General features: G+C 41.8%; 4 protein-coding genes and 1 pseudogene across 4 annotated transcripts; 3 read left to right on the plus strand and 2 right to left on the minus strand.

The window, feature by feature from the left end:
• The first annotated feature begins 1,504 nt into the window (after nucleotides 1-1,504).
• Nucleotides 1,505-2,077, plus strand: LOC130883755 (interferon alpha-12-like). Its single transcript, XM_057784517.1, has one exon. It carries the CDS (start codon nucleotides 1,505-1,507, stop codon nucleotides 2,075-2,077), a length of 573 nt encoding a protein of 190 aa, XP_057640500.1.
• A 4,319-nt stretch (nucleotides 2,078-6,396) lies between these two features.
• Nucleotides 6,397-6,737, minus strand: LOC130883759 (interferon alpha-9-like; annotated as a pseudogene).
• Nucleotides 6,738-7,636: 899 nt separating this feature from the next.
• Nucleotides 7,637-8,209, plus strand: LOC130883820 (interferon alpha-12-like). Its single transcript, XM_057784608.1, has one exon. It carries the CDS (start codon nucleotides 7,637-7,639, stop codon nucleotides 8,207-8,209), a length of 573 nt encoding a protein of 190 aa, XP_057640591.1.
• A 7,020-nt stretch (nucleotides 8,210-15,229) lies between these two features.
• On the minus strand, nucleotides 15,230-15,802 carry LOC130883794 (interferon alpha-12-like). Its single transcript, XM_057784570.1, has one exon. It carries the CDS (start codon nucleotides 15,800-15,802, stop codon nucleotides 15,230-15,232), a length of 573 nt encoding a protein of 190 aa, XP_057640553.1.
• A 2,682-nt stretch (nucleotides 15,803-18,484) lies between these two features.
• Nucleotides 18,485-19,024, plus strand: LOC130884364 (interferon alpha-12-like). The gene has a single exon (XM_057785458.1). It carries the CDS (start codon nucleotides 18,485-18,487, stop codon nucleotides 19,022-19,024), a length of 540 nt encoding a protein of 179 aa, XP_057641441.1.
• The last annotated feature ends 5,490 nt before the right edge of the window (nucleotides 19,025-24,514 follow it).

The following is a 24,514-nucleotide window of genomic DNA, read 5'->3' on the forward strand; positions in this document are numbered from 1 at the left end:
CTCTAAACTCATACACACCGGAAGAAACTTCACTCAGTATAGGCGTAACTGTTATTGGTCAAAGAACAATCAGGGCACTAAGGATGGACAGTGGGAGATGTCTGCACTGATCCTGACATTGAAGGAACTGAGAAGAACAACCCCATGACCTAAAAAACTGCTTCATAAGAGGGTTGGAGAGGGAGAGAAATATCAGAGAAGCTCTGTTCACTGTATAAGTCACGATGGCAGCAGCACCGATGACCCACCTGTTCTTCATTCAGATGAAAGCTCTTCTGGAGCACTAACCAGCTAAAGAACCCACAGGCCGAGACAGCGTCCTGTAAATCATAAGGACAGAGATGCAGCAGTGCTAAGAATAAGGCTGAAACTTTTAGAACAAAGATATATATGCTATACATTACGACCTATAGTATATACATACAGATGTGTGTGTTTTGTGTGTGCGTTTTGTGTGTGTGTTTGATAGAGGGACAGAGACACACACAGAGAATGCATGTATGTGTGAGTGTGAGCCAAAAATTTCTTGCAGCAGCAAGCACGTGGACCATAAGGAAAACTTCCAGGAATCAGTTTTCCGTGCCCAGCACTGGCTCAAGGGATCAACATCAATTTTCCAGCCTTCATCAGGAAGCTCTTTACCACTGAGCCATAAGAACCTGTGGATAATCATTTAAAAGAATACCTAATATACACTAGAAACCACATGTAGTCTTTCATATAAATTAATATCCAACTAAATTAAGAATGCTAGAATAAAAATGACCCCACTTTTCAAGTTATTTATTTATTGTCCCTCCAGACTGCAGTTGCCTCTCACTCGTCTCCTCTCAGTTTCTCTTTGCCAGTGTCCTTCAAACCCACCCGATAGCCACTCCTCCTCCTTTTCTATTCAGAAATGGACAGGCCTCCCAAGGATATATGCAAAAAAAGGCATATGACTCAATTTCTTAACACTTAATTAACACATATAGATGTTAACTGTAATGTACCATCGCATCAAGTATTTGAAAAAAATTAAAACATTATTGTACACTTAGAAAAAATAATTTGCAGTAAAATTTACATTACCATCTAAGTAACTCTATTAAGAAGTAAATATGACTCACAAAATTCATTTGCAGTATTAAATTCAATAACTTTCCAATACAATTATTAGATGAAAGTTTTCATTTTTTTACATGTGAGCAATTTCATACCTGTAAGGAATATCTGTGCTATAAATTGTCCAGGACAATTTCAAGAATAAACTCTAAAGAAACTATAAGTGAAAATGGTAACAGGAGGGAAACAAGAATGTCTAAAACGAGGACAGGCGCAAGCAGAGGATGACTTAAAGAAAGTGAAAAGGATGTGGCAAGATAATGGGACGACATTCATGAAATGGAAACTAGAGCTTTCTCTTATTTAAGACACATGCACACAGCAGGGTCTTCAGAGAACCTAGCAAGGGAAGGTTCAGGACCAACAGTCCAGAGGACCAACAGCATCTGCAACATCCACAATGGCCAGATCCTGTGCTTTTCTGATGACCATGGTGCTGATGAACTACTGGTCAACCTGCTCTCTGGGGTGTGACCTGCCTCAGACTCATAACCTCAGGAACAAGGGAGCCTTGACAATTCTGGCACAAATGAGGAGACTCTCCTCTCTCTCCTGCATGAAGGACAGAAAGGGCTTTGCATTCCCTCTGGAGAAGGTGGATGCCCAGCAGATCCAGAAGGCTCAAACCATCCATGTTCTGCAGGAGCTGACCCAGCAGGTCCTCATCCTCTTCAGCTCAAAGGACTCATCTGCTGCTTGGGAGACAACCCTCCTAGACACATTCTGCACTGGCCTCCACCAGCAGCTCAATGACCTGCAGGCCTGTCTGATGCAGCAGGTGGGGGTGCAGGAACCTCCCCTGAGCCAGGAAGACTCCCTGGTGGCTGTGAGGAAATACTTCCACAGGATCACAGCCTACCTGAGAGAGAAGAAACACAGCCCCTGTGCCTGGGAGGTGGTCAGAGCAGAAGTCTGGAGAGCCCTGTCTTCCTCAGCCAAGTTGCTGTCAAGACTGAGTGAGGAGAAGGAGTAAGTCCTGAGCCAAAGTGAAGGGCAATCCCTGGACTAGGACCCTGCACCTCACTGCTCAGACTCTGCAGTCACAAAACTCTCAGTTTGTCATGAACTCAATCAAAATGCCTACATGTTCCATCAGCAGTGAACAATACTTATATCTCTCTTTAAAGACACTTGTTCTTCATCCACCAGATCTATTTATATATTTATTTATCTAATTGTTTAATTTTCTATTCATTCACTTATTCATTAATTATTTGTGTAATGTAACGTTTTGTGTTACAATTTGATATGTATTTGCATTTCCTATAAATTATTACAAATTTGATCTGATTTTGTCTGTTCATTCTTTACCTCTTTTCAAAATTTTTAATGTTTAAGCTGATATTCTGGTGTAAATATTACATACATGATCAGGACACAAACTACTGTGGGTGCATGGGATGATGTATATTCTTCAGACAAATATATAAACCCATCAAATACTTCTCAATCATTGCTTGTAAAATCCTGTCTTTGAATTTTTCCTACTAATCTCATGCTTCTGTATGGACAGTCATCACACAGTACAGCAGTAAGTCAGAATGTCTTGCTCCTGTCAGATTGTGACCCCTTTAATCAATTATACCCCTGACTTTACCAGCCTCTGACCACCCTGACTCTGTATCAGAGTACATCTAGTATTCTGCTCTCGACTTCAAGGAATTTAAACATTTAGGGAAGCTAATATTAGTGAAGTCATGTACCACAGCATAAAAAGAGAGTACACAGTAATAAATATCCACCCTATATACCACTGACAACCTCCCAGAGAGGAAATCTGGCAATCAACCCATTCATGATAGCCGCTGAAAAAATCCCTTGGAACGAGTCTAGCCTGGGATTTGAAATATGTATAAAACAAATCCTTCAGAACCCGCAATTGCCTCACAGTTTCCTGTGTTATCTTGTTTGTAAAGCTTACTTTTGTGGTTACTGAATGCACGATTTTTGCACTGTGCAACCCATTTTAAAATCGTTCACAAATGAACTTAAAGATGCAAGGAGGAGATTGACTTCTCCACTCCTGAACGTTCTTTCAGTCCTGACTTGTATACATGGTTTGACTTAATCGTACACATACTCACCATCGTCCTTCATCAACACTTTTATCTAAGTGAGTATATAGACTACAAATATGTGTTTTCACTGTAAGGTTACAGTAGTGTGAAGAAAATGATCTAATTTCTGCTTAATTTAAAGGTCTCCATATAGCACTAGCTTTCACGACAAATTTGGTGTTTGGATTTAAGGTGAAATTGCCAAACCCCAGATGTCTTTAGACCCAGGCTCAGGTGAGCAGCACTGGATTTAGCACCCTAACACCCTCTATTTCAATGAGACAGATGTCATCATGTTACCCTCAGGATGCACCACAAAATCTGCCTTAAGTTTTAGACTTTGACATTTTATGCTGAGACTAAGATTGAAAGTGCCCTTCACTTACTCTCAGAGGTTGTCCTACAAACAGTGAGAAACACCCAGCAGCAGAGGCTCAAGGTTAACATCTCAAATATGTTTGCCATGAAGCTGAGGAAGTGAGCATCCTCATTCAGATGTATTTATCCTCAGATTTAATAGTACAGCTCAATGTATGGCTCATAGGGAAGATTCTAATACTAAAATAGCATCAATCAGTCAACTGTACCAGAAAACTGATAACCAAGCCAGGATACACACCACTGTATGCTGTATGTTCCCCTAATAATCCAGGCATAGCCACCACTCATTGATTAAATGTTGATCACAAAATAGTATTTGATTAAAGAACAAATACTTATCAATTAAATTGTTATTAACACAAACTACAAAATTTCCCTATTGATAGAGGCAACCCAGTATTTTCTTATTAACATCTGGGATTTTTTTTTTTTTTTTGGTTTTTTTGAGACAGGGTTTCTCTGTAGCTTTGGTGCCTGTCCTGGAACTAGCTCTTGTAGACCAGGCTGGCCTCGAACTCCCAGAGATCTGCCTGCCTCTGCCCCTCGAGTGCTGGGATTAAAGGTGTGTGCCACCACCGCCCGGCTGGGATTTCTTGACACTCTGACCTGACCATGGCGATCACATCTGAAAACACAGTCCCATCACATAGACAACTAGACATAGGAGTAGTAATCTTCCAGGATTTATGAAATGTAAACCCAGAGTACATGACATCCAGTATGAGTTCTGAAGTCATCTAGTGAGCCCTCTCTCATGGAGTAAGATACAAGAGGGAGTGCTAAGAATGTGGTGTCACTGTGCAGCAGAGAGCGCTAATGAATCTGAGAGCTGCTAACTCAGTCTCATGGTGCTGGAGAAGCAACACCATCCTGGGATCAGACTCTGAACACACATACACACCAAGGAGGAACCAGCACTGAGGGTCTGGGTGATTGTCACAGGTTGAATGACACTGTAGACCTCACTACATAGTGGTGGGCACAAAGGGGGGTGTTTGTACTGATCTTGACTTTGAGAGACAGGGAAGCACAGTCACAAGCCCCGCAGGAATTCATTCCCGAGAGAGAGAAATGACAGAGAACCCCTTTTCCTGTATGAGTCACCTATGGGAAGAAAGAGAAAAAGCACTATCCGGTTCTCCATTCTGAAGAGATTTGCTATGAAGGCTCTGCCCAATCCCTGCCCAGTTATGGAAGCAAAGGGACCTGGAGCATCACTTTCCACTTAAAGTAAGCAAGGAAGCAGAGGCCCAAATCTTGTCCACCAAATATAAATACTAACTTGTTTTAAATGAAATAACTCTCTCTCTCTCTCTCTCTCTCTCTCTCTCTCTCTCTCTCTCTTTGTGTGTGTGTGTGTGAGTGTGTGTGTGTATCAATCGGGGGCTGGGAGTATGTGTCAGTGTGTGTGTCTCTGTATGCATGTACATGTGTGTGTGTGTCTAGAGCTCCAAATTCTCCACTAAGCACATGAGGAGGTCAGATGACAATTTTCAGGCACCACTAATCTCTTTCCTTCTTGTTTCCAGGGACTAAAATCAATCTATCGGCTTCAACAGCAAGATCTTTCCCCCATAAAACCATTAGAGAATGACAACATGAAAATCTTTGCATGAATTGTTCACACAAAATGCAGTATTAACTAAATAAAGACAATTTGAAGAAAATAATTTTTAATTTTTAAATACTTGAAAAGTTTAAAAGCATGCCCTTTCATCAGTGTTCTTTCTTCATTCTTCTCTCACACAATACCTGTCGATCACAGTTTCTCAAGTCTACACTCCTCCCATTCCCCATTCCCCACTCTAACTCTCCCTTCAACCAACCATCATCCATTTCCCTTCATAAAGGCAGGCCTCCCAGGGATATCAACCAGAACAGGGCAACCAAGTAGGAGGAAAAGGGACCCAAGAGCAGACAAAGGAGTTGGAGAAACCCCAATCCCATTGTTAAAAGTCCCACAAAACATTAACCTAACAAGAATAACATATTTGCAGAAGACTTAGTACAGACTCATGCAGACTCCGTAACTGCCATTTCAGTCTCTCTGAGTCCCTATGAGACCTGCTTAATAGAGTCTGTGTGTTGTGTTCTCTTGGTATCTTGTCCTCTATGGCTCCTACAATCCTTCTTTCATTTCTTCTGTGGGATTCCCCAGTATTTTTAATTATGGTTATAAATAAATTTTGAACTTTATTACCATGTAACTTATTTAATAATATAAAGAAAATAAATATTACCTGAAATATTGATCCTAAAATTAAATTCAGCACTATTTAATACACTGTTTTGAAAAAGGTGCTGAAAATTAATTTAGGAAAGAATTATAATGTTTCTATGATTCTTTAGTCAAATTAAAAAGATTCCAAATCACACTTTAGTCGCATTTTTAAAATATAGAGCACATAATATAACTATATCATGTTTGTGAATGTTAAAAGTATTGATACATAGGAGCAGCAGTCTATCATAGAGCATAGAACTTACACTTTATTTATATATTTCCATTAATTTTTAGTATGCCTCATCTGAGAAATTTAAATATTAAGATAAAATGTATTTATATTTACACTTCAATAAATGGATCAATCTTTAAAGCCTCAAATTAATTTAGTTCTAATTTTTAATTTTTGAAGCTAAGACAATCTATGTAGCACTGGATGTCCTGGAACACACTATGTGTCTCTGTGGTTTTTAAGTTTCGTTATGTTATGATACTTTAACACAGTTCCTTAACTAGTGGTAAACCTCAACCATAATTTTTTTGCTACTTCATAACTGTAATTTTGCTTCTGATATGAATAAATATAAATATCTTATATTCAGGGAGGTTCCTTTACTACCACCTGCTACATCAGGCCTGCAGGTCCTTGAGCTGCTGGTGGAGGCCAGTGCAGAATATGTCTAGGAGGGTTGTCTCCCAAGCAACAGATGAGTCCTTTGACTGAAGAGGATCAGGACCTGCTAGGTCAGCTCCTGCAGGACAGGGATGGCTTGAGCCTTCTGGATCTGCTGGGCATCCACCTTCTCCAGAGGGAAGGCAAAGTCCTTTCTGTCCTTGAGGCAGGAGAGAGGGGAGAGTCTCCTCATTTGTGCAAGGATTGTCAAGACTCCTTTGTTCCTGAGGTTATGAGTCTGAGGCAGGTCACATCCCAGAGAGCAGGTTGACCAGTAGTTCATCAGCACCAGGGTCATCAGGAAAGCACAGGGCCTAACCAGTGCGGATGTTGCAGATGCTGCTGGTCTTCTGAGCTGTTGGTTCTGAATTATCCCTTCTCAGTTCTGTCAAGGCCATTGTGTGGATGTGTCTTAAAAGGAGAAACACTAATTTCTATTTTTAATGCCAATAACGTGCTTCCCAATTCTCTTGTCTTCCTTGCATTCATTCTTTTCTCCTGTCTGTGCACTTCTTTCTTAATCACTTTTGATTTCTTTATTGCTTTTGTCTGTTTGCTTTTGACGTGAGTGTTCATGTATGTTAATCCAGAAGTCAAAGGCCAGTTCCTACCTCAGTTATGCCCTGCTTTCTTTCTCTGACGGGTTCTCTCATTTAAGCCGAGTTAGCTTGGCTGAAACACTAGAGTCCTGTCTGCTTCTTCTCCCATGTTTCAGGATTACAGTTTTGTGCTTCTGTGCCTGGATTTCACATGGGTGCTGAGAAACCCACGAGGTACTCAAGCATGTGTTGAAGAAACGTTGAAACAGAGCATTCAATAGATTTTAGTACAATTATGAATGGAATTCTTTTCATCCTTTATATTATATAACTAAATTTCATTTATATATGGATATCTATACTGTAAGTTAATGTCTTCATTTAGTAGAAACTTGTTAAATAACTTTGTTAAGATGAGCAGTGAAAGTGAAAGCAACAATGAAAACCAAAATGGTTGAGAAAAATACCCAGACTTGATCACAGAATGAATGTAAGAAGTGAAAAAAGAATTGGGAAGAAAGGGGAGGGCATTCAGAAAATGGAAACTAGAGCTTTCTCTTATTTAAAACACATGCACACAGGATGGTCTTCAGAGAACCTAGAGGGGAAGGTGCAGGACTAACAGCCCAGAGGACCAACAGCATCTGCAACATCCACAATGGCCAGACCCTGTGCTTTCCTGATGACCATAGTGCTGATGAGTTACTGGTCAACCTGTTCTCTGGGATGTGACCTGCCTCAGACTCATAACCTCAGGAACAAAGGAGCCTTGACAATCCTTGCACAAATGAGGAGACTCTCCCCTCTCTCCTGCCTGAAGGACAGAAAGGACTTTGCATTCCCTCTGGAGAAGGTGGATGCCCAGCAGATCCAGAAGGCTCAAGCCATCCCTGTCCTGCAGGAGCTGACCCAGAAGGTCCTCATCCTCTTCAGCTCAGAGAACTCATCTGCTGCTTTGGAGACAACCCTCCTAGACACATTCTGCACTGGCCTCCACCAGCAGCTCAATGACCTGCAGGCCTGTCTGATGCAGCAGGTGAGGGTGCAGGAACCTCCCCTGAGCCAGGAAGACTCCCTGGTGGCTGTGAGGAAATACTTCCACAGGATCACTACCTACCTGAGAGAGAAGAAACATAGCCTCTGTGCCTGGGAGGTGGTCAGAGCAGAAATCTGGAGAGCCCTGTCTTCCTCAGCCAAGTTGCTAGCAAGATTGAGCGTGAAGAAGGAGTAAGTCCTGAGCCAAAGAGGAGAAGACTCTTCCTGGACTAGGATGCTGAAACTCACTTCACCAAACCTGCTCTCTCAGTGATATCACTCATTTTGACATCCTTCAGTCATCCTTCCTGGATGTTTCATCAGTTATGAACAAGACTGTGCATATCGTAGAGACATTAGCTTATAGATTCATCCAGTTATTTGTATTTATGTATAACTATTTATTTATTTTACTGTGAAAGTTAAACTTTAATACATGTGAAAATTGTACATATTCTTTAATAGAGCAAAACATTTTTAGTATATTTTTTAATTATTTTCCTGTGTTTTTTCAATTTTACTATACTAATCTTATTTTGAGTATGTACTGTATGTGGCATAAAATTGTTATTCAGTGGAATTGAAGATTGTGAGCATTTTATTATTATGTGACGCTATAGGGAAACTTGCCAAGTTTATGAATTGAACATCACTGCAATAAGTTCAAAGAGAAGCAAAACGTGGCTCTTGGGTATGTGAACACAATGTATACCTCTTCAGAGTTTGGACTCAAGATTTGAAAATTGAAATGTCTGTATACTTTGCTCCTCAACCAATAAAATCTCAGTTGTAAAAGAATTAAAAAGAAAAAATGAATACACCAGCTTGCTTCTTAAGTCCATTTGCTTGGAAAATCTTTTCTCAACCCTTTACTCTGTGATAATATCTATCTTTGATACTGAGGTGTGTTTCTTGTATACACCAGAATGACAGATCCTCTTTGCCCAACCATTCTTTCATCTGTTTCTTTAATTGGGGGAATTGAGTCCATTGATTCTGAGAGATACCAATGATTACTAATTCCTGCTGTTGTTGGTGGTGCTGGTAGTGTGTGTGTGTTAGTGTGTGTGTACATGTGCATGCCTGTGCATGTGTGTATGTGTGTGAGTGTGTGTGTGTAGCCACACTAATATTTCGTTCACTGAAATAATCAATAAATTTTCATTGATACAGTTTGTCTTTGAGGATATAATGAAGGTTCAAAGTTCTCTGTGAACACTGCTCTCATGACTATCAACCCCCAGCACAGAAAATCTCAAGTAACATCTTATATCCAAAGCACATTATACAGGTAAAATCTAAACTTTGTATTCCAAATGCTTAGAATCTCAGATGTTATGCCACAAGTAATATTAAAATTATACCAATTTTTAAAATAATTTTTATCAACATTTAATGTTTATCCTTATGCACAGGACATCGTAATATGGTTCGGTACCTACAAACAATGTTTGTATCAAATCAGATAGAGGCAGTTCTAGCATCTCAACATCTTCTACTGTGTGTGGTTGCAAACTTCAAAGACTTAGTCCTCATTTTGTAAGTTATGTATAAGTTTAGTTTAATTAAATGCAGCAGATAATTGTTATAATGTTCAGATTATATAAAAGGTCTTTTGTGTAAGAGAACATTAGAGTCCCTATTTTCTCACCTCCAAACTGTATGCAATGGAGTATTTGCTTTTCTGATGTTGATAATATTAGTTTCTTCTACTTTTTAGGGTACACTGTTATCAGATACTTTGGCAACATGTTATCTCATCTGTCTATGTCTAGCAACCTTGGTGATTGTTTCCTTAGCTGTGTAGACATTTAGTGCCTGTTTATCCCCCTCAATATCCATGGTCTTCTGGTGCCTCTGTCTTGGAATCCTTATCCAAGAAGTCTGTGTTTCTGTATTTGTTTAAATCCCTGTAGGCGACTTGACTGAAGTTGGAATTTCAAATATTAGGAAGGTGAAAGAAATGTGTGGATCTGCTAAGCATTTATCGCAGGGCTGAACTAGTGACAGCGGAACCTTAATTTGTGTCTCTGTCTGAAAGTTCATTTCTCCTCCATTACCAGAACACAACTTTGTAGATTGAAATCGTGATGGATCTCAATGTTCTCCACTCAGAACTTTCCATGTCTTCCTCTTCCCAGATGGCCTGGAACACTCATCCCGAGTAACCTTGTAGTTACGTAGAGTTGAGATTGTAGGATCACCCATGTCAGGATTGTGCTTCTTTCAACTGTTTAACAAGATTTTTGTCCTGAGCTTCAGGTAGCTCACCTGTAATATGGGAGGAGATGATGCCTTTTTGTGTGTCTTTTGTATACTCTGAATGTGAATGTTAATATTCTTAAGATGAAGGGAATTTTAACATTCATTTCATTTAACACATACTTTATGATGTTTGTCTTCATTCTCTCAAATGATAATAATAATTCCAGTATCTCTTCATTTAAAAGTCTCATTTGCGATGAAGACACCTCATGTGTGCTTTGAAGCTCTCTCCTTACACAGTAAAAATTCATCAATTTTAAGACTTCTATTTCTGTCTTTATAGCATCTCTTCATTGAGTTCTTCTTTCATGGCATGGGCTATTTTCTCATTTTATTTACGATATTTATGCATAATCTTGTAGCTACCTCTGTCTCTAACTATTTCTTTCCAATATTTTTCAAACATTTTTGCTTTGAAAGGAGGCACAGATCCTAATACTTAGGGTTCTCTAGAGTAACAGAGTTTAAAGAAAGAATCTCTCTCTCTCTCTCTCTCTGTGTGTGTGTGTGTGTGTGTGTGTGTGTGTGTGTGCAGTATCAGAGCAACTTACAGATTGTGGTCTAGCTAATCCAAAAATATCCACCAAATGTATAGAAGGCCCAAGAATTGAGCACCTGTTCACTCCACATGCTGGATGTCCTAAGTAGTCTTCAGTATATGCAGGAATCTAAAGAAGTAGCTAAGGTACTCTAAGTCACTTATGATGAAGACCACCCTTCTGTAGGTGACCTCATAGTTACAATAGAAGGAACAGAAGTTCATTCGCATATCCTGACCACCCATCAGGATGGCACTGAACTATCTTAAGTTCAAAAGAGGCAGGCAACCATCTCCTGAGTTAGGAGGTGCAATTATGCCTGTCAGTCTCAAAACTATCTGACCAGCACACAAGGTAGAAATGGGCCTACATTTTTCGGCCTCCACACTCACTGATTTGGCAAGGCTACTGGCCAGATCGTTGGAGTGGACCATCTCCCTTTGTTCCTGTGTTCCCACTTCTTGCTCTATGTCACTGGGTGCTGGTCACTGCAACTCTGGAATCAGCAGACACAGAGGACTGTCATGGAGTCCACACTCTCACTCCAGAAGCTTGACGGACTTGGCTGTCTCCAGTTTGCATGGTATTGCCATCCCTGGCTGTCTCTTCATGGAGGGTTGTGTGATGTTCCCTGCCTCCCAGGGCCATTCTCACATGGACCAGATGTTGCTACACAGACTCAGAGAAGGTTGAATAGAGTCCAGGCAGGTATGCTGGAGAGATAGTTTAGCAGTCTCTTAGCTCACAACATGTCCCGTCTCAGTCCTTCCGCCCTGCGTCTAGGTTCCCCAATTCTGTGAACAAAAAGTAGCTATCTAAGATGTGAAAAACTAAAGGGCTATACATATGTTCATAGCAAGGTAATAGAATGGGGCTGCTTAATAGTATTTTATTCCATTACATAAGCATGAAAATGATGAAAATTACTTTAAATTACCTTAAAATAAGCACCAAGGAATGGAGACAGAGAGTTATATCTAAAAGATGCGGCACAATCACACAGCCCAGTTCTTCCAATAACCATACTCAATGCCTGAGCCTTCTCTAATTTCAAACTCTGCAGCTCGCCTTGGTATGGCTCAGTTATCCCCAATATACATTCCACCCTGCCTGTCCCTGTAATATCGAAAAGTTCCTTAGCTATTCCTGTGAACCCCTTGAGGACTCCAGCAGGGCAGTACTTCTGTGAGCATGTCTCATCCAAACTGAAGTTGACAACTTCCTCCTGGCCATGGTGTCAAGAGGAGGACCCATCAGCAGGGAGAAATTTTCAACTGGCAAGTTACTCTTAAGAAGGAGTTGATGAACCTATAAGATTTCCTTGGCAACTGTACCTACAGATGGGAATTGTCTTTCCCCCTCCATGTGTCCTGCAAAAGGGCTGATGGGTCCGAGATGCTCTGGGCTGTTGAGCTGTGCCCTTGCAAAACACAGACCTTGCTCCAGTAGGAAGAAGAACTAGTTTATTCCACACCACTTAAACTCTTAGTTGTGAGTGACCATGGCATAGAACACGGATTCGTGTTACCCCAAGTGGTGTGTTCTATTGTGGAAGAGGCAACCCGAACTTTTGAAGTCACGTGTCAAGACAGTCATAGGTCAGTGCATTTACCCAGCCCATGGTTGCTGGTCTCAGTAGGCAGAACAGCAGATGAAGGAGCTCTTCTATGGGTTGACACTATGCTACAGCCTTCCTGCCTGGGGCATGGTTTGCTCAGCTACATTCCAAATGCTTTACTTACTGCTCAAAACAATGTGAGGTCAGAAATAGAGCTACTTCTCCGGAGAACTTCCTCCTCCAGAGAACTTCCTTTATAGTAGGTTAGAGGGGGAAAAAATCTCTTAGTAACTATTTGTGCACATTGAGCTGTCCATCGTCCAGAAGACACGACCAGTGTGAACCTGGGAGCATGCTCCCTCCCTCAGATAAGAAGTGGAGGGAATCGAATCTTCCAAACAGATGTCTGTTCTTCTGAGGAAAAGCCCATTTGATCTGAGGAGAAAACTCTACTAGGAAGCAGAAATCTGCGGAAAACATGCCAGAGCGAACCTGGTACTTCTTTGATGACAATTACCAAAAGGCGCGATCGTTATCTCTGTATGCCAGCACTGCTCAGTTTCCTTTCCCCATTCTCTCTCTCTCTCTCTCTCTCTCTCTCTCTCTCTCTCTCTCTCTCTCTCTCTCTCTCTCTCTATCTCTATCTCTATCTCTATCTCTATCTCTATCTCTATCTCTCTTTCTCTCTCTTAGCCATAGACATCATTAGGTCATTAAAAGAACACTGTCAGTTCCAAAAATGTGAGAAAATTCTCTCGCACGAGAACTTCTTACAAACCTCGAGTTGCTTCGTTTTTGGTTTCACTTGTGGTTATGCATTTTCAGGAAAAAAAAATGACCACCGGAAATCCAGACGTGAGAGATAGCAGTTGTCTACTGAACAGAGGTGGTTAGTGAAGACAGAATGAGGAGCACACATTGGGGCTTTCCACATCAGGGAGCAGGAAACCAGGGCTATGACGCTGAAAAAATGGGGTCTGGAAAGCAGGGAGGGACTGGGAGTGTATCAGAAAGAAAGCTGTGTGCACACGTATGTGTAATATTATATATAGTATGTGCTGCTGTTAAACTGTGCGTCGTGTGTAATGCATGTGCTTATATATACGGCCACTTTCAGTGTTGGTCTAGGACACGGATCTCTATCTAATGTATTCCTTCTTGAGTATTGATTTCCGTGATTGATCTTCAGTTCCAAGGGGTCTCATTGTAGAGATATTGAGGAGATTGTGACAGACAGCAAAGGCTCTCAGCGCTTCAACTGTCTATTCTTTTCCACGAGCTCTTTCTATCTCTCCTTGAGGTGTTGGTTGGATGGTAGAAGTGTCCACATCTGCTTTCTTTCTCTTATCCACTCTCCTAGAAAGAAAACCCTAATGCTGGTTTGTGGCCATGAACCAAAAAATACAATTTCACTGGAAATTCAATCTAAAAAAGAAACTGCCGTGCCATCCAAATGAGCAGAGACAATATTAGCTATTAAAACTCAGTGGGAAAGACCTATGTTGATTAAATAAAATAATGATATGGAAGTGACTATATTGTCAAGGGATCTGCAGGCTCAATGGAATCCAAACCAAAATTTAAATAATGTTTCTCCCAGAAGTTTCACTTTGAAAACACGTGGAACTATGAATAAAGGCAGTGTTGTATGGGTAGTGTCACCACACCTGATTTGAGACTACAGCTACATGTCTAAGAGAGTGTTACTGCGGAATTACTACCCCCTACCACAGGAGCCTCCTACAGCAGATGGCAATGAACACAGAAACCAACAAGTGGTCACGGAGCAGAAAATAAAGGGCTGACTTCCTGACCCTGAGCATCATTGCAGAAGAGGGAGCAGAAGGATTGCAAGATCCAGAGGCCGTGCATGACTGCAGCAAAGCAGTGTTCATGGACCAGCACGGGAGCTGCACAGATGAACTGAGAGTGGCTGTGGCTGAATGAACAAGACCAAGCCAGACAGCATCCCAGCTTGGAAAACGCAGGAAATCCCACTTGTAGCTGAGGAACTATGGCAACTGGTGGCTGCTGAGAGAGAGATTTAGTTGTCCTCAGGATTGGGGCACCAGAGAGAGGCTACCTCAGCTAAGCTCCAGAGGAAGGTCCTGTGTGCATGCACAGCTAGAGGACTAAGAAGGAGAATTAGGAAAAGGGAGAGGAAGAGGAGGAGGTAGAGTAGGAGGCAAACCCATGGAATTGAGAGAGGATATTGGTATTTTAAAATATAATTTTTATGATGAAGAATATAAGAGGAAAAACATTGGAAAAATAAAAAAGAGAATAAACAATCTAAAGTGTTTTATACAGCAAATTCAAATTGAATACAGAATAATTTAATTACATACGATGATTCCCTACAGTAAAGACAATATAAACCTGAAAGATTTAGCTTAAATAAATAATATTATGTGAATAGTAAAATTAATAAAAACCTATACATGTAGACATGCCCAAATTGATGAAGGAATAAACATCTTTACATATAGTCATTAAAACTTTTTGAAAACATGTAAAGAATAAAAAAGGCAAAGCAGATTCATTTCACAACAATTTATAGAACAAAGAAAATAAAGTGCTACTAAAGTATTGGCTAACTCAAAAAAATATAAAACTTTATGAAATTATAATAGTAAGTTAAATCACATAAATAAATAAATAAATAATAAATAAATTTGAATGGACGAAAAACAAATATCTTAGAGCAAGCACACTATTATTCATTGCTACTGAAGCACCTAGGCAGGTGGAGTCAGTTACTGCCAAAATGTCTGAGATTTTTTGAGGTGGCAGAATCTGCCCAGTGAAGATCAGGGTCCTAGTCCAGGATAGTCCTCTTCACTTTGGCTCAGGATTATTCCTTCTCCTCACTCAATCTAACAAACAACTTGGCTGAGGAAGACAGGGCTCTCCAGACCTCTGCTCTGACCACCTCCCAGGCACAGGGGCTGTGTTTCTTCTCTCTCAGGTAGGCAGTGATCCCGTGGAAGTATTTCCTCACAGCCACCAGGGAGTCTTCCTGGCTCAGGGGAGGTTCCTGTACCCCCACCTGCTGCATCAGACAGGCCTGCAGGTCCTTGAGCTGCTGATAGAGGTCATCACAGAATGTGTCTAGGAGGGTTGTCTCCCAAGCAGCAGATGAGTCCTTTGAGCTGAAGAGGATGAGGACGTGCTGGGTCAGCTCCTGCAGGACAGGGATGGCTTGAGTCTTCTGGATCTGCTGGGCATCCACCTTCTCCAGAGGGAAGGCAAAGCCCTTTCTGTCCTTCAGGCAGGAGAGAGGGGAGAGTCTCCTCATTTGTGCCAGGACTGTCAAGGCTCCCTTGTTCCTGAGGTTATGAGTCTGAGGCAGGTCACATCCCAGAGAGCAGGTTGACCAGTAGCTCATCAGCACCATGGTCATCAGGAGAGCACAGGGTCTGGCCATTGTGGATGCTGCAGATGCTGCTGGTCCTGAACCTTCCCCTCTAGGTTCTCTGAAGATCATCATTTGTGCATATGTCTTACATAGGGCAAACACTGGTTTCCACTTTCTGAATGCCCTCCCCTTCTCCACAATTCTCTTTTCACTTTTCTTCATTCGTTCTCAGCTGTGTCTGGGCATTTTTATCAACCATTTTTATTTTCATTACTGCTTCCTCTTTCATTGCTCTCCTAAACAAATCTATATCAGAGGTTTTCTTGCCCTGAGTAAAATTGTCATTAACTATTAACCACACATATACATTCAACGTTTGATATTTACACACATAGTTCAATGATAAATTCCTTCTAAAACTTGTAATAAAAAGATATTGAAATTCAGTTTGTAAATAAATTTCCTGTTGTTATTTATATCAAATACATACTTTTAAATTATAATTTAAGGTATGATGCAAATTCGTGGTTTCTAAATTTATCATATTAATGATACTAAGTTTTTCTAACGTTTCAAAGGAAAAAAATATTTTTTCAAATTGCCCTTATTAACTTTAATACTGATTTATATGTATGTTTGATTTAATAATCACTATATATTAGCTATTTATTCAATGATTGCCATACCATCATGAGGTTTCAATATGTGAAGGTTTGCTGTCCAAGTTTGATGAGCTGAGTTTGATTCCTGGAACCCGTGGTTGAAGCAGAAATCTGAGTCCTGTAGTTTGTCCTCTGCCCACCACATTCATGATGTGGCCATCTTGCGGCTGCTCACACACACTCAAACACACACATATACGTACACACTCCCACACATACATACACACAAACATGCACACTCCATACCTAACACACACACACTACCATATCTGCATATAGACACACACTGCATGACACACAAAAATACACATTTACATTCACATAAGCACACATACATATATAAACACACTCCCCCCCCACATAAGTACACATCCCCCATGAAAGTGCACTCACATGCACATTTATACATTCTCACATGTACATGCCCCCCACACTCAAACACACACATACATTTTCACACATATGTACACACATGTGCACACACTCACATGCTGGTGAACAAACATCTACACTTACATACATGCTCTCTCTTTCATTCTCTCTTTCTCTCTTTCTCTCTCTCTCTCTCTCTCTCTCTCACACACACACACACACACACATACCTATAAACAATGCTCGTGAGCGCGCCCACACACATACACACACAGTCATACACAAGAGTAATAAGAAGTAAACACCTCAAAACTAAGATTCCTGTGAGGGATTTTTCTTGAGTGGAAGTGGGAAGCGCCACTTCTAAGCAAGACTTTGGAGGGTAAGGCACACCTTTTATCTGGATCTTTGAGGTGGGACCACTCACCTTTAACCCAGATCCTTTGAGATAGGAAGACCCACCTCTGTGCTGAGGCACACCTTCTGCTGGAATCCCATAGAGGACTTGAAGAAGAAAGCTTTTGAACTTTGCCTGCTTGCTCTCTCCTCGATTGCAAGCCCATTCCTTCACTGGCATTAGAGCCCACTTCTTCTGGACCCCAGCATGGTAGGAAGACCACGTAAGACGTCCAGCCTCATGGGGTGAATAAATCCATAAAGTTAAGGATCTGAAGTTTGACAAACGAAAGTTTTTGTTTTGAGATGTTATGACTCTTATTACTCCTCTGTATTATCGGGAGTGTGTGTGTGTGAGCATTGTGAATAGATGTGTGTATGTGTGTGACAGAGAGCATGTCTGCAAGTGTGCCCACAGGTGTGTGCACCACTGTGTGAGTGTGTGGGAATTTATGTTTGTGTTTGAGTGTGTGGTTTTGTATTTACATGTGTGAAATTGTAAATGTGTAGGTGAGTGCATTTGTGTGGAGGTAAATGTGTGCTTATGTGAGTGTGTTTTATGTAACGGTGTGAGGGTTTTGTGTGTATGCATGCATTGTGTGTGTGAATGTGCTCTTACCATGTGTGAATGTGTTCATTGGAGTCCGACTAACGAGAGTTTGTTTCTCTGTTTCAACCCTGGACTCAGCGCATCAAGCTTGATGGCATGATAATTACTGGAAGAATAGCGAAGAAACACTAATGATGCAATGAACATCTTATGTAAATCAATATTAGAGTTAATGAAGGCAATTTGAAGTGTACCATTCCATCCATACTTTTCATTTAGAAATAATTCGCATCACATATGTACTGCATATGTAATTGGCATTACATGATATAAGTATTTATTTAAATAATATAAACAAAACACAATGTAAAATCAATTTAAATAACTTTTAAATACAATTTTGGGAGAAACTTTATCTTCGAAATAGATAAAATAGTGTAAGTTTCAAACAAGGAATGATCATCTGTGGTGTAACGGTCAATGCCATTGAGAAACAGAAAAGTGCTGAAAACAACAGCTTTCTGAGGGCAGCAGTGAAAGAGGAAACAAAGATGAAAACCAAAATGGTTTAGAAAAAAGTGTCTAGACACAAGCAGAGGGTGAGCTCAAGAAAGTGAAAAGACAATTCGGAAGTAAGGGGCGGGCATTCAGAAAATGAAAACTAATTTTCTCCTATATAAGTCTTGTAGGAATGATGGTCTTCATAGGATCTAGAGGGGAAGGTTCAGAACCACACAGCCCACAGGACCAGCAGCATCTGCAACATCCACAATGGCCAAATCCTGTGACTTCCTGATGATCCTGGTGCTGATGAGCTACTGGTCAACCTGCTGTCTGAGCTGTGACCTGAGTCAGAATGACAACTTCATGAACAAGACTCTCTTCAAACTCCTGGTACAAAAGGAGCAATCTTCCCGTCTTCTCTGCTTGGAGGAAAGAAAGGTCTTTCTATGTCCCCTGGAGAAGATGGATGCCCAGCAGCTCCAGAAGCCTCAAGTGATCAAGGTACTGTATGACGTGATTCAGCAGAGCCTGATGCTCTTCAGCTCAAATGAGTCATCTGCTGCATGGGAGACAACCCTCCGAGAGCAATTCTGTGATGTCCTCTCCCTGAAGCTCAATGACCTGCGGTCCTGTCTGATGCAGCAGGTGAGGAAAGACCCTGTGAAGAAATATTCCCGGAAGATCACTGACTACCTCAGAGAGAAGAAACACAGCCCCTGTGCTTGGATGGTGGTCAGAGACGAAGTCTGCAGAGCCTGGTCTCTCTCAGCCGACTTGCTAAAAGGATTGAACAAGGAGGAGGAATAAGGCCTGAGGAGTTTCCTGGGATTGGACACTGGACCTCACTAAGTTCTCCACTAAAAACTCTTGTTCATTTTGGCATGAATTCAATCAACCTGCCTAGATGTTTCAGCAGAACAGAGACAATTTGGGTCTACATATGAAAGCATTTGTTCCTTCATCCTCTTTGGTGTATCTGTGTTTGTATTTATTTACTCATTTTACTATTTATATAATTTAAGTTATTTAAATTCAATCTTAAAGTTTTATATTTTCTTTAATGTAGCAAACCATCCTGTGTGATTAAATTATTTTGTTTTCTATTAAATTTTGCTGTATAGAACATTTTTTAATTTGTTAATTCTGTAATTTTCCAATTTTCCCAGTATTTTTAAGTGGATACTCTACACCATACAAATTATACAAATGATCACAATGTCAAAAAATTGAGCAGGATACATGTGTGCAACAGCGTAGTGCTTAGACAAACCCTGCATCTGTCCCTCTAATTCTCTCCAGGATGTAGTATTCTCTGTTTGGACAGTCAGCATGCTGTCCAGAATCTTGTTCCTGTCACATTTTGACTTGGTCCTCTTTGATGTCATGTTCACCAGAGTAATCCTCCCTCTGACCTCCATGACCTCTGGTACCTTTCATCCACTCTCAACTTCGGTGAGTTTGGTAGTTTGGCGTTCTAAATATGAGTGAGATCATGTGCAGTGATATAAAATAGATCACAGAAAAATAATCAACCTGCCTGAATACCACAGCAAACATACCAAGAAGAAGTCAGTAAATCAATTCCATTCATAATAGTCTCAAAAATATACCTGCAATAAATCCCACCACGGAAGTGAAAGGCCTCTGAAATTAATCCTCCCTCTCCATTTCATGGGTTTTTCTCCTCTTTCTTCTCCTCCTCCTTTTCATCCTTCTCCTCTGTCTTAGGGCTTCTAGTTGTGCACAGGGGCATCTCCTGGAACCTTAGATAACCTCTCTTAGAGGCCCCACCCCTGTGGACAATGAATCTCTCTCTCAGCAGCCACCAGTTGCCATAGTTCCTCAGCTACAAGTGGAATTTCCTGCGTTTTCCAAGCTGGGATGCTGTCTGGCTTGGTCTTGTTCATTCAGTCACAGCCACTCTCAGTTCATCTGTGCAGCTACCATGCTGGTCCAAGAACACTGCTTTGCTGCAGTCATGCACGGCCTCTGGATCTTGCAATCCTTCTGCTCCCTCTTCTGCAATGGTTCTCGGGGCCAGGAAGTCAGCCCTTTATTTTCTGCTCCGTGACCACTTGTTGGTTTCTGTGTTCATTGCCATCTGCTGTAGGAGGCTCCTGTGGTAGGGGTAGTAATCCCTCAGTAACACTCTCTTAGACATGTAGCTGTTATCTCAAATCAGGTGTGGTGACAATACCAATACAGCACTGCTCTTGTTCTTTGGTATCTTCATGGGAGAAATACAATTTGGTAACTTCTGGGAGAAATAAAATTTTATTTTTATTTGGATTGTGTGGTGGTTTAGATAGGAATGGCCCTGTAGACTCATGTGTTTGAATGAAAAGTGGCCATATTAGGAGATGCAGCCTTGTTGGAGTAGGCATGGCCGTCTTGTTGGAAGTGTGTCACTGTGGGTTGGGCTTTGAGGTCTTATATGCTAAGGCTAGGTCTAGTGTGGTAGACCCTTCTGCTGCCTCTGGAACAACGTGTAGAACTCTTGCTCATTCCCTAGTAGCGTGTCTGCCTGCATGCTGCCATGTGTCCCACCAGGAGGATAATGGACTACATCTCTGAAACGTTAAGCCACCCCCAATTAAATGTTTTCCTTTATCAGAGTTGCTGTGGTCATGTTGTCTCTTCACAGCAATAGAAACCCCAAGTAAGACAGACTGCATTGCACATGAAGATCCCTTGGACATATAGAAACTTTCATAACAACATTACTGTATTTAAAAACATAGATCTTTCCCACTGAAATTAGTAGCTAATGTTGCTGCTACTCCCGGCACACTTGGATGATTCGCCAGCTCCAGTCTTCAGCTTTCGGATGGTCCAAGGATGATTGACACACCCGGAGGAGCACCGCAGACCTCAGTGGTGGGCATAAAGGGTGATGTGTACATTAACACTGACTTGTGGCCCCATGTGGCAGTCACATACGCCAGCACAGACTTGTTCTAGGGAACACCAAAGAAGCTCACGCTCAGCCTCTGCTGAATCAAATAATCAATCAAGCCGGTTTATTGGGCATGGTTGACTTGGTAAAGCCTCAGGCAAATATAGCAACCCATAGGTTGTGAGGAAGCCTGACTTTCTCTTAAAAGGAAGGAGAGTAAAAATGGTGGTACAGAACTAAAAAAGAAATTGCCCCTAAAAAAGAAATGTGTGATCATTAATTAATTTTTTTAAAAAATAAAAAGAATCCCTGTATGCAAGTCCCTGATTGTTTGATCCATGTAAGCATTTCTGGGTTGGAGCCAAGCAGTTCTCACTGTTGACTAAGAGTCTATTTGGATTGGTCTGTCCAAAGTTCACTGGAAAAACTAACTTCTCTTATAAAGTTAACTGTCTCGCCTTTGGATATCTTGTTAGATAGTATGGAAATTACACAAATAGAAATGAAAAAAAGAAGTGAAAGTTAAGATAAACGTTCATAAAATGAACATTCTTGGTTACCTACTTAAGAACAATGCACGTACAGAATGTCCTCAGAGAACTTAAGGTCCAAAGTTCACAGAGGTCCGGTTCAGCCAGGCTAACAGCATCTTTCCCTCATGATCCTTCTGCTCCCTCTCCTTCCCACTCCAGTGGTGTGCAGCGATGGCCTTGGATCTCTGGGTTGTGACCTGTCTCAGAACTCTCCCATGCTTAGCAGGAAACCTTTGTGCTCTTGGGTCAAAATGAGGAGAATCGTTCTCTTTCTAGTATCTGAAGGAGAGAAAAACTTCTGGTTCCTCTGAGACACAGTGAGTGACAGCCACCTCAGTCACCCACGGGATACTGCACCATCTTTGACCTCTTCTTCCACACAGAGTGCTCCTCTGTGACCTGGGTAAACTCAGAACTGTACTCCATCAACAGCTGGAACACCTGGAGATCACCTTGGCAGATGTTGGGAGAGCAAGAATCTGCCTTGGCTACTGAGCATGTGAAAGTGGCCTTAGAGAAATACTTCCAGAGATCCCATCTCTGGCTGGGAGGGAAGAAACACAGCGAGTGTAACTGAGAGATTGTCACTGTAGAAATCAGGAGAGCTGCAAGAGAGGCTGAGGATGCAGAGCTGCAAGAGAGGCTGAGGATGCAGAGCTGCAACCACTGATAAAATCATCAAGAGAAATAACTTAATAACCATACAAATTTGGACTTAAAGCGACTGTTAACAGAAATAATCCCAGCGCTCCAGAGGCTGCAGCAGGCAGACTGACTAGACTTCAAGGCCAGCCAGGACACATAGGTTGACCTCATCTCAAAAACCCAAATCCAAACAACCCAAAACTCCAAGAATTCCCAGTTACAAAGTTATGAAATCATTCAACCCACGCCTTAAGATTTTGCATCAAAACTCCACCCGGTGGGGTTCTTAAGTGTGCTCAGGGATGACTCACCTCACTCCTGCGGAACTAAGTTTCTCAAATGTAAACTGGACTGGAATAATCATTGGATTGTTATATTAAACCAATACATGCGTTCTTAGAAACGTAGCAGTCAATGTCCTTTCTACTGAGTTCTTCAGAGCTGCCCCAGAACAGTGTTTATTGGTGGAGCATTGCAGTCTGTTCTGCTTGCCCAAAAGAGCATTTCCGAGAACCTTGGGAACAAGTACTAGAAAAGATGGAACAGGGTTCCTCTGTCACAAGAACTGCTCTGGCCAGCATCGTAGGGCCCCAGCTCTTCCCCTTGCGCCCCTCCTGCCTCACAAAACCCGTTCCCCTGCCACAGTAACTTCCCTGCCTCCACTCTGTTCATTCCTGCAGCTGTTTTCGGCTTCCCTTTGTGGTTTTAGCTTCCGATCTCTATGAAGAATGAAAAGCAAAAGTTGTGCAAAGCTGCTCTAAGAAGTTTTGAATTTGTGTCTCGAGGAATATTTGCGGAGTGGAGGGAATGCCCAGGGTGACGCGAGGGATCTGAAAGTGAAAGGAAGCCTTGGGGTTTGCCAGGTTCGCTAAGCGGTGTGTGGGAGCGCCCCCTGCTGGCCATGCATCACGCACCAAGCCCACATCCTAGAAGCCGGCCAGCGCCACTGGCATGAGTGCCAGAGTCCGTCCCTGGGTTCCCCGCCAAAATTCACCCAGTGCTAGAATGTCACTGTTCTCTAAGGTTATATTGTTGCAGAAAAGATCTAGCCTCCAGCTTTAGACAGCATATGTCTTCTTCGGGCAGTGAACGGCTGGAGGGAGACAGGAAAGAATGCGGTTTGTGTCTCCTGCCTGGTGTGAGGTCCATCCACGCTGTGGGACAGACCCCTGAGGAACTTAGGGCGGGGCTGCAGTGGTAACTATGGAGAAGTCTTGTATCTGACGGAATGTTAAATGTAAGAGAGTGAATTCGGCTTCACAGTTAATGCCAAATATCACATCGTGCCTGACTCCCGAAAGAGTGAAAATATACCTCTCACCGCTCTAAGACCTCATCCGGTGCAGACGTGTCCAGGCTCTATGCGTGCTGCCTCATTCTCTGTGAGCTCATCTGCCCATTGATCCTGTTGATTTCGAGGGGCCTTGCTTCTTTGGTGTCCTCCATTCCCTCTGACTTTTATATTCTCTGCACTTCTTCCATGGTTCCCTGAGCCCTGAGGGGAGGGATTTAATGCTGAGTGTTCCAACATCTCTCCAAGGTGTCTGTTTGGTTTTTACTCTAGGTCCCTGAACTATCTAGTCTTATGTTGTATGAGGTATGGGTTCTATCTCGTGGAGTGGACCCTAATTCAAATCAGATATTCATTGACTACTCCCGCAAGCTCCGTGCCGCTACTGTCCTAGCATAACCATTGTAGATCCGAGGGTTTGTAGCTCGGTTGGTGTTTTACCTTTTGCTAGCGTGCACAATATTTTACTGTACCAAAGATGCTAACATGCATAGGTGAAATCTCTCTGTAGGCACTAACTTGACTTCTCCATGGTCAGTGAGTTGTGTAGGTGTTATTTTCAGCAATGGTCCTTGCCGTAAGTTTGAGGAGAGCAACCTATAGTCTTGGCAACAGCCTGGGTTGTTTTGGGGTTCAAATGGGACCTCTTTGGCTGACAACTCAATTAGACATAACCCATCCCCAGCACTGGAAGCTTCATTTGGCAGCAAGAGATGGTCACTTGAGGCTCTGTCTCCCCCTTTGTTTGGAGATTTCCGTTAGATTACCTTCAGATGTGTATATATTTTAGGAAGCCTCTACTGGTGTTAAGTTTCCATACCATCAATCAAATGACCTTAATTTTAGCTGTCTTCTCCATGCATCCCCTTTCTTCCCCCTCCCCCACTTGATCCTCCCATCCCAGCCCCACCCCATGCATCCATAACTATCTA

This window comes from Chionomys nivalis, chromosome 11 (assembly GCF_950005125.1).
Source record: "Chionomys nivalis chromosome 11, mChiNiv1.1, whole genome shotgun sequence".
Lineage (NCBI taxonomy): Eukaryota > Metazoa > Chordata > Mammalia > Rodentia > Cricetidae > Chionomys > Chionomys nivalis.

Bases quoted from the DNA above. Each gene is read 5' to 3' on its own strand.
- LOC130883755 (XM_057784517.1), top strand. From the start codon at position 1,505: ATGGCCAGATCCTGTGCTTTTCTGATGACCATGGTGCTGATGAACTAC.
- LOC130884364 (XM_057785458.1), top strand. From the start codon at position 18,485: ATGGCCAAATCCTGTGACTTCCTGATGATCCTGGTGCTGATGAGCTAC.
- LOC130883820 (XM_057784608.1), top strand. From the start codon at position 7,637: ATGGCCAGACCCTGTGCTTTCCTGATGACCATAGTGCTGATGAGTTAC.
- LOC130883794 (XM_057784570.1), bottom strand. From the start codon at position 15,802: ATGGCCAGACCCTGTGCTCTCCTGATGACCATGGTGCTGATGAGCTAC.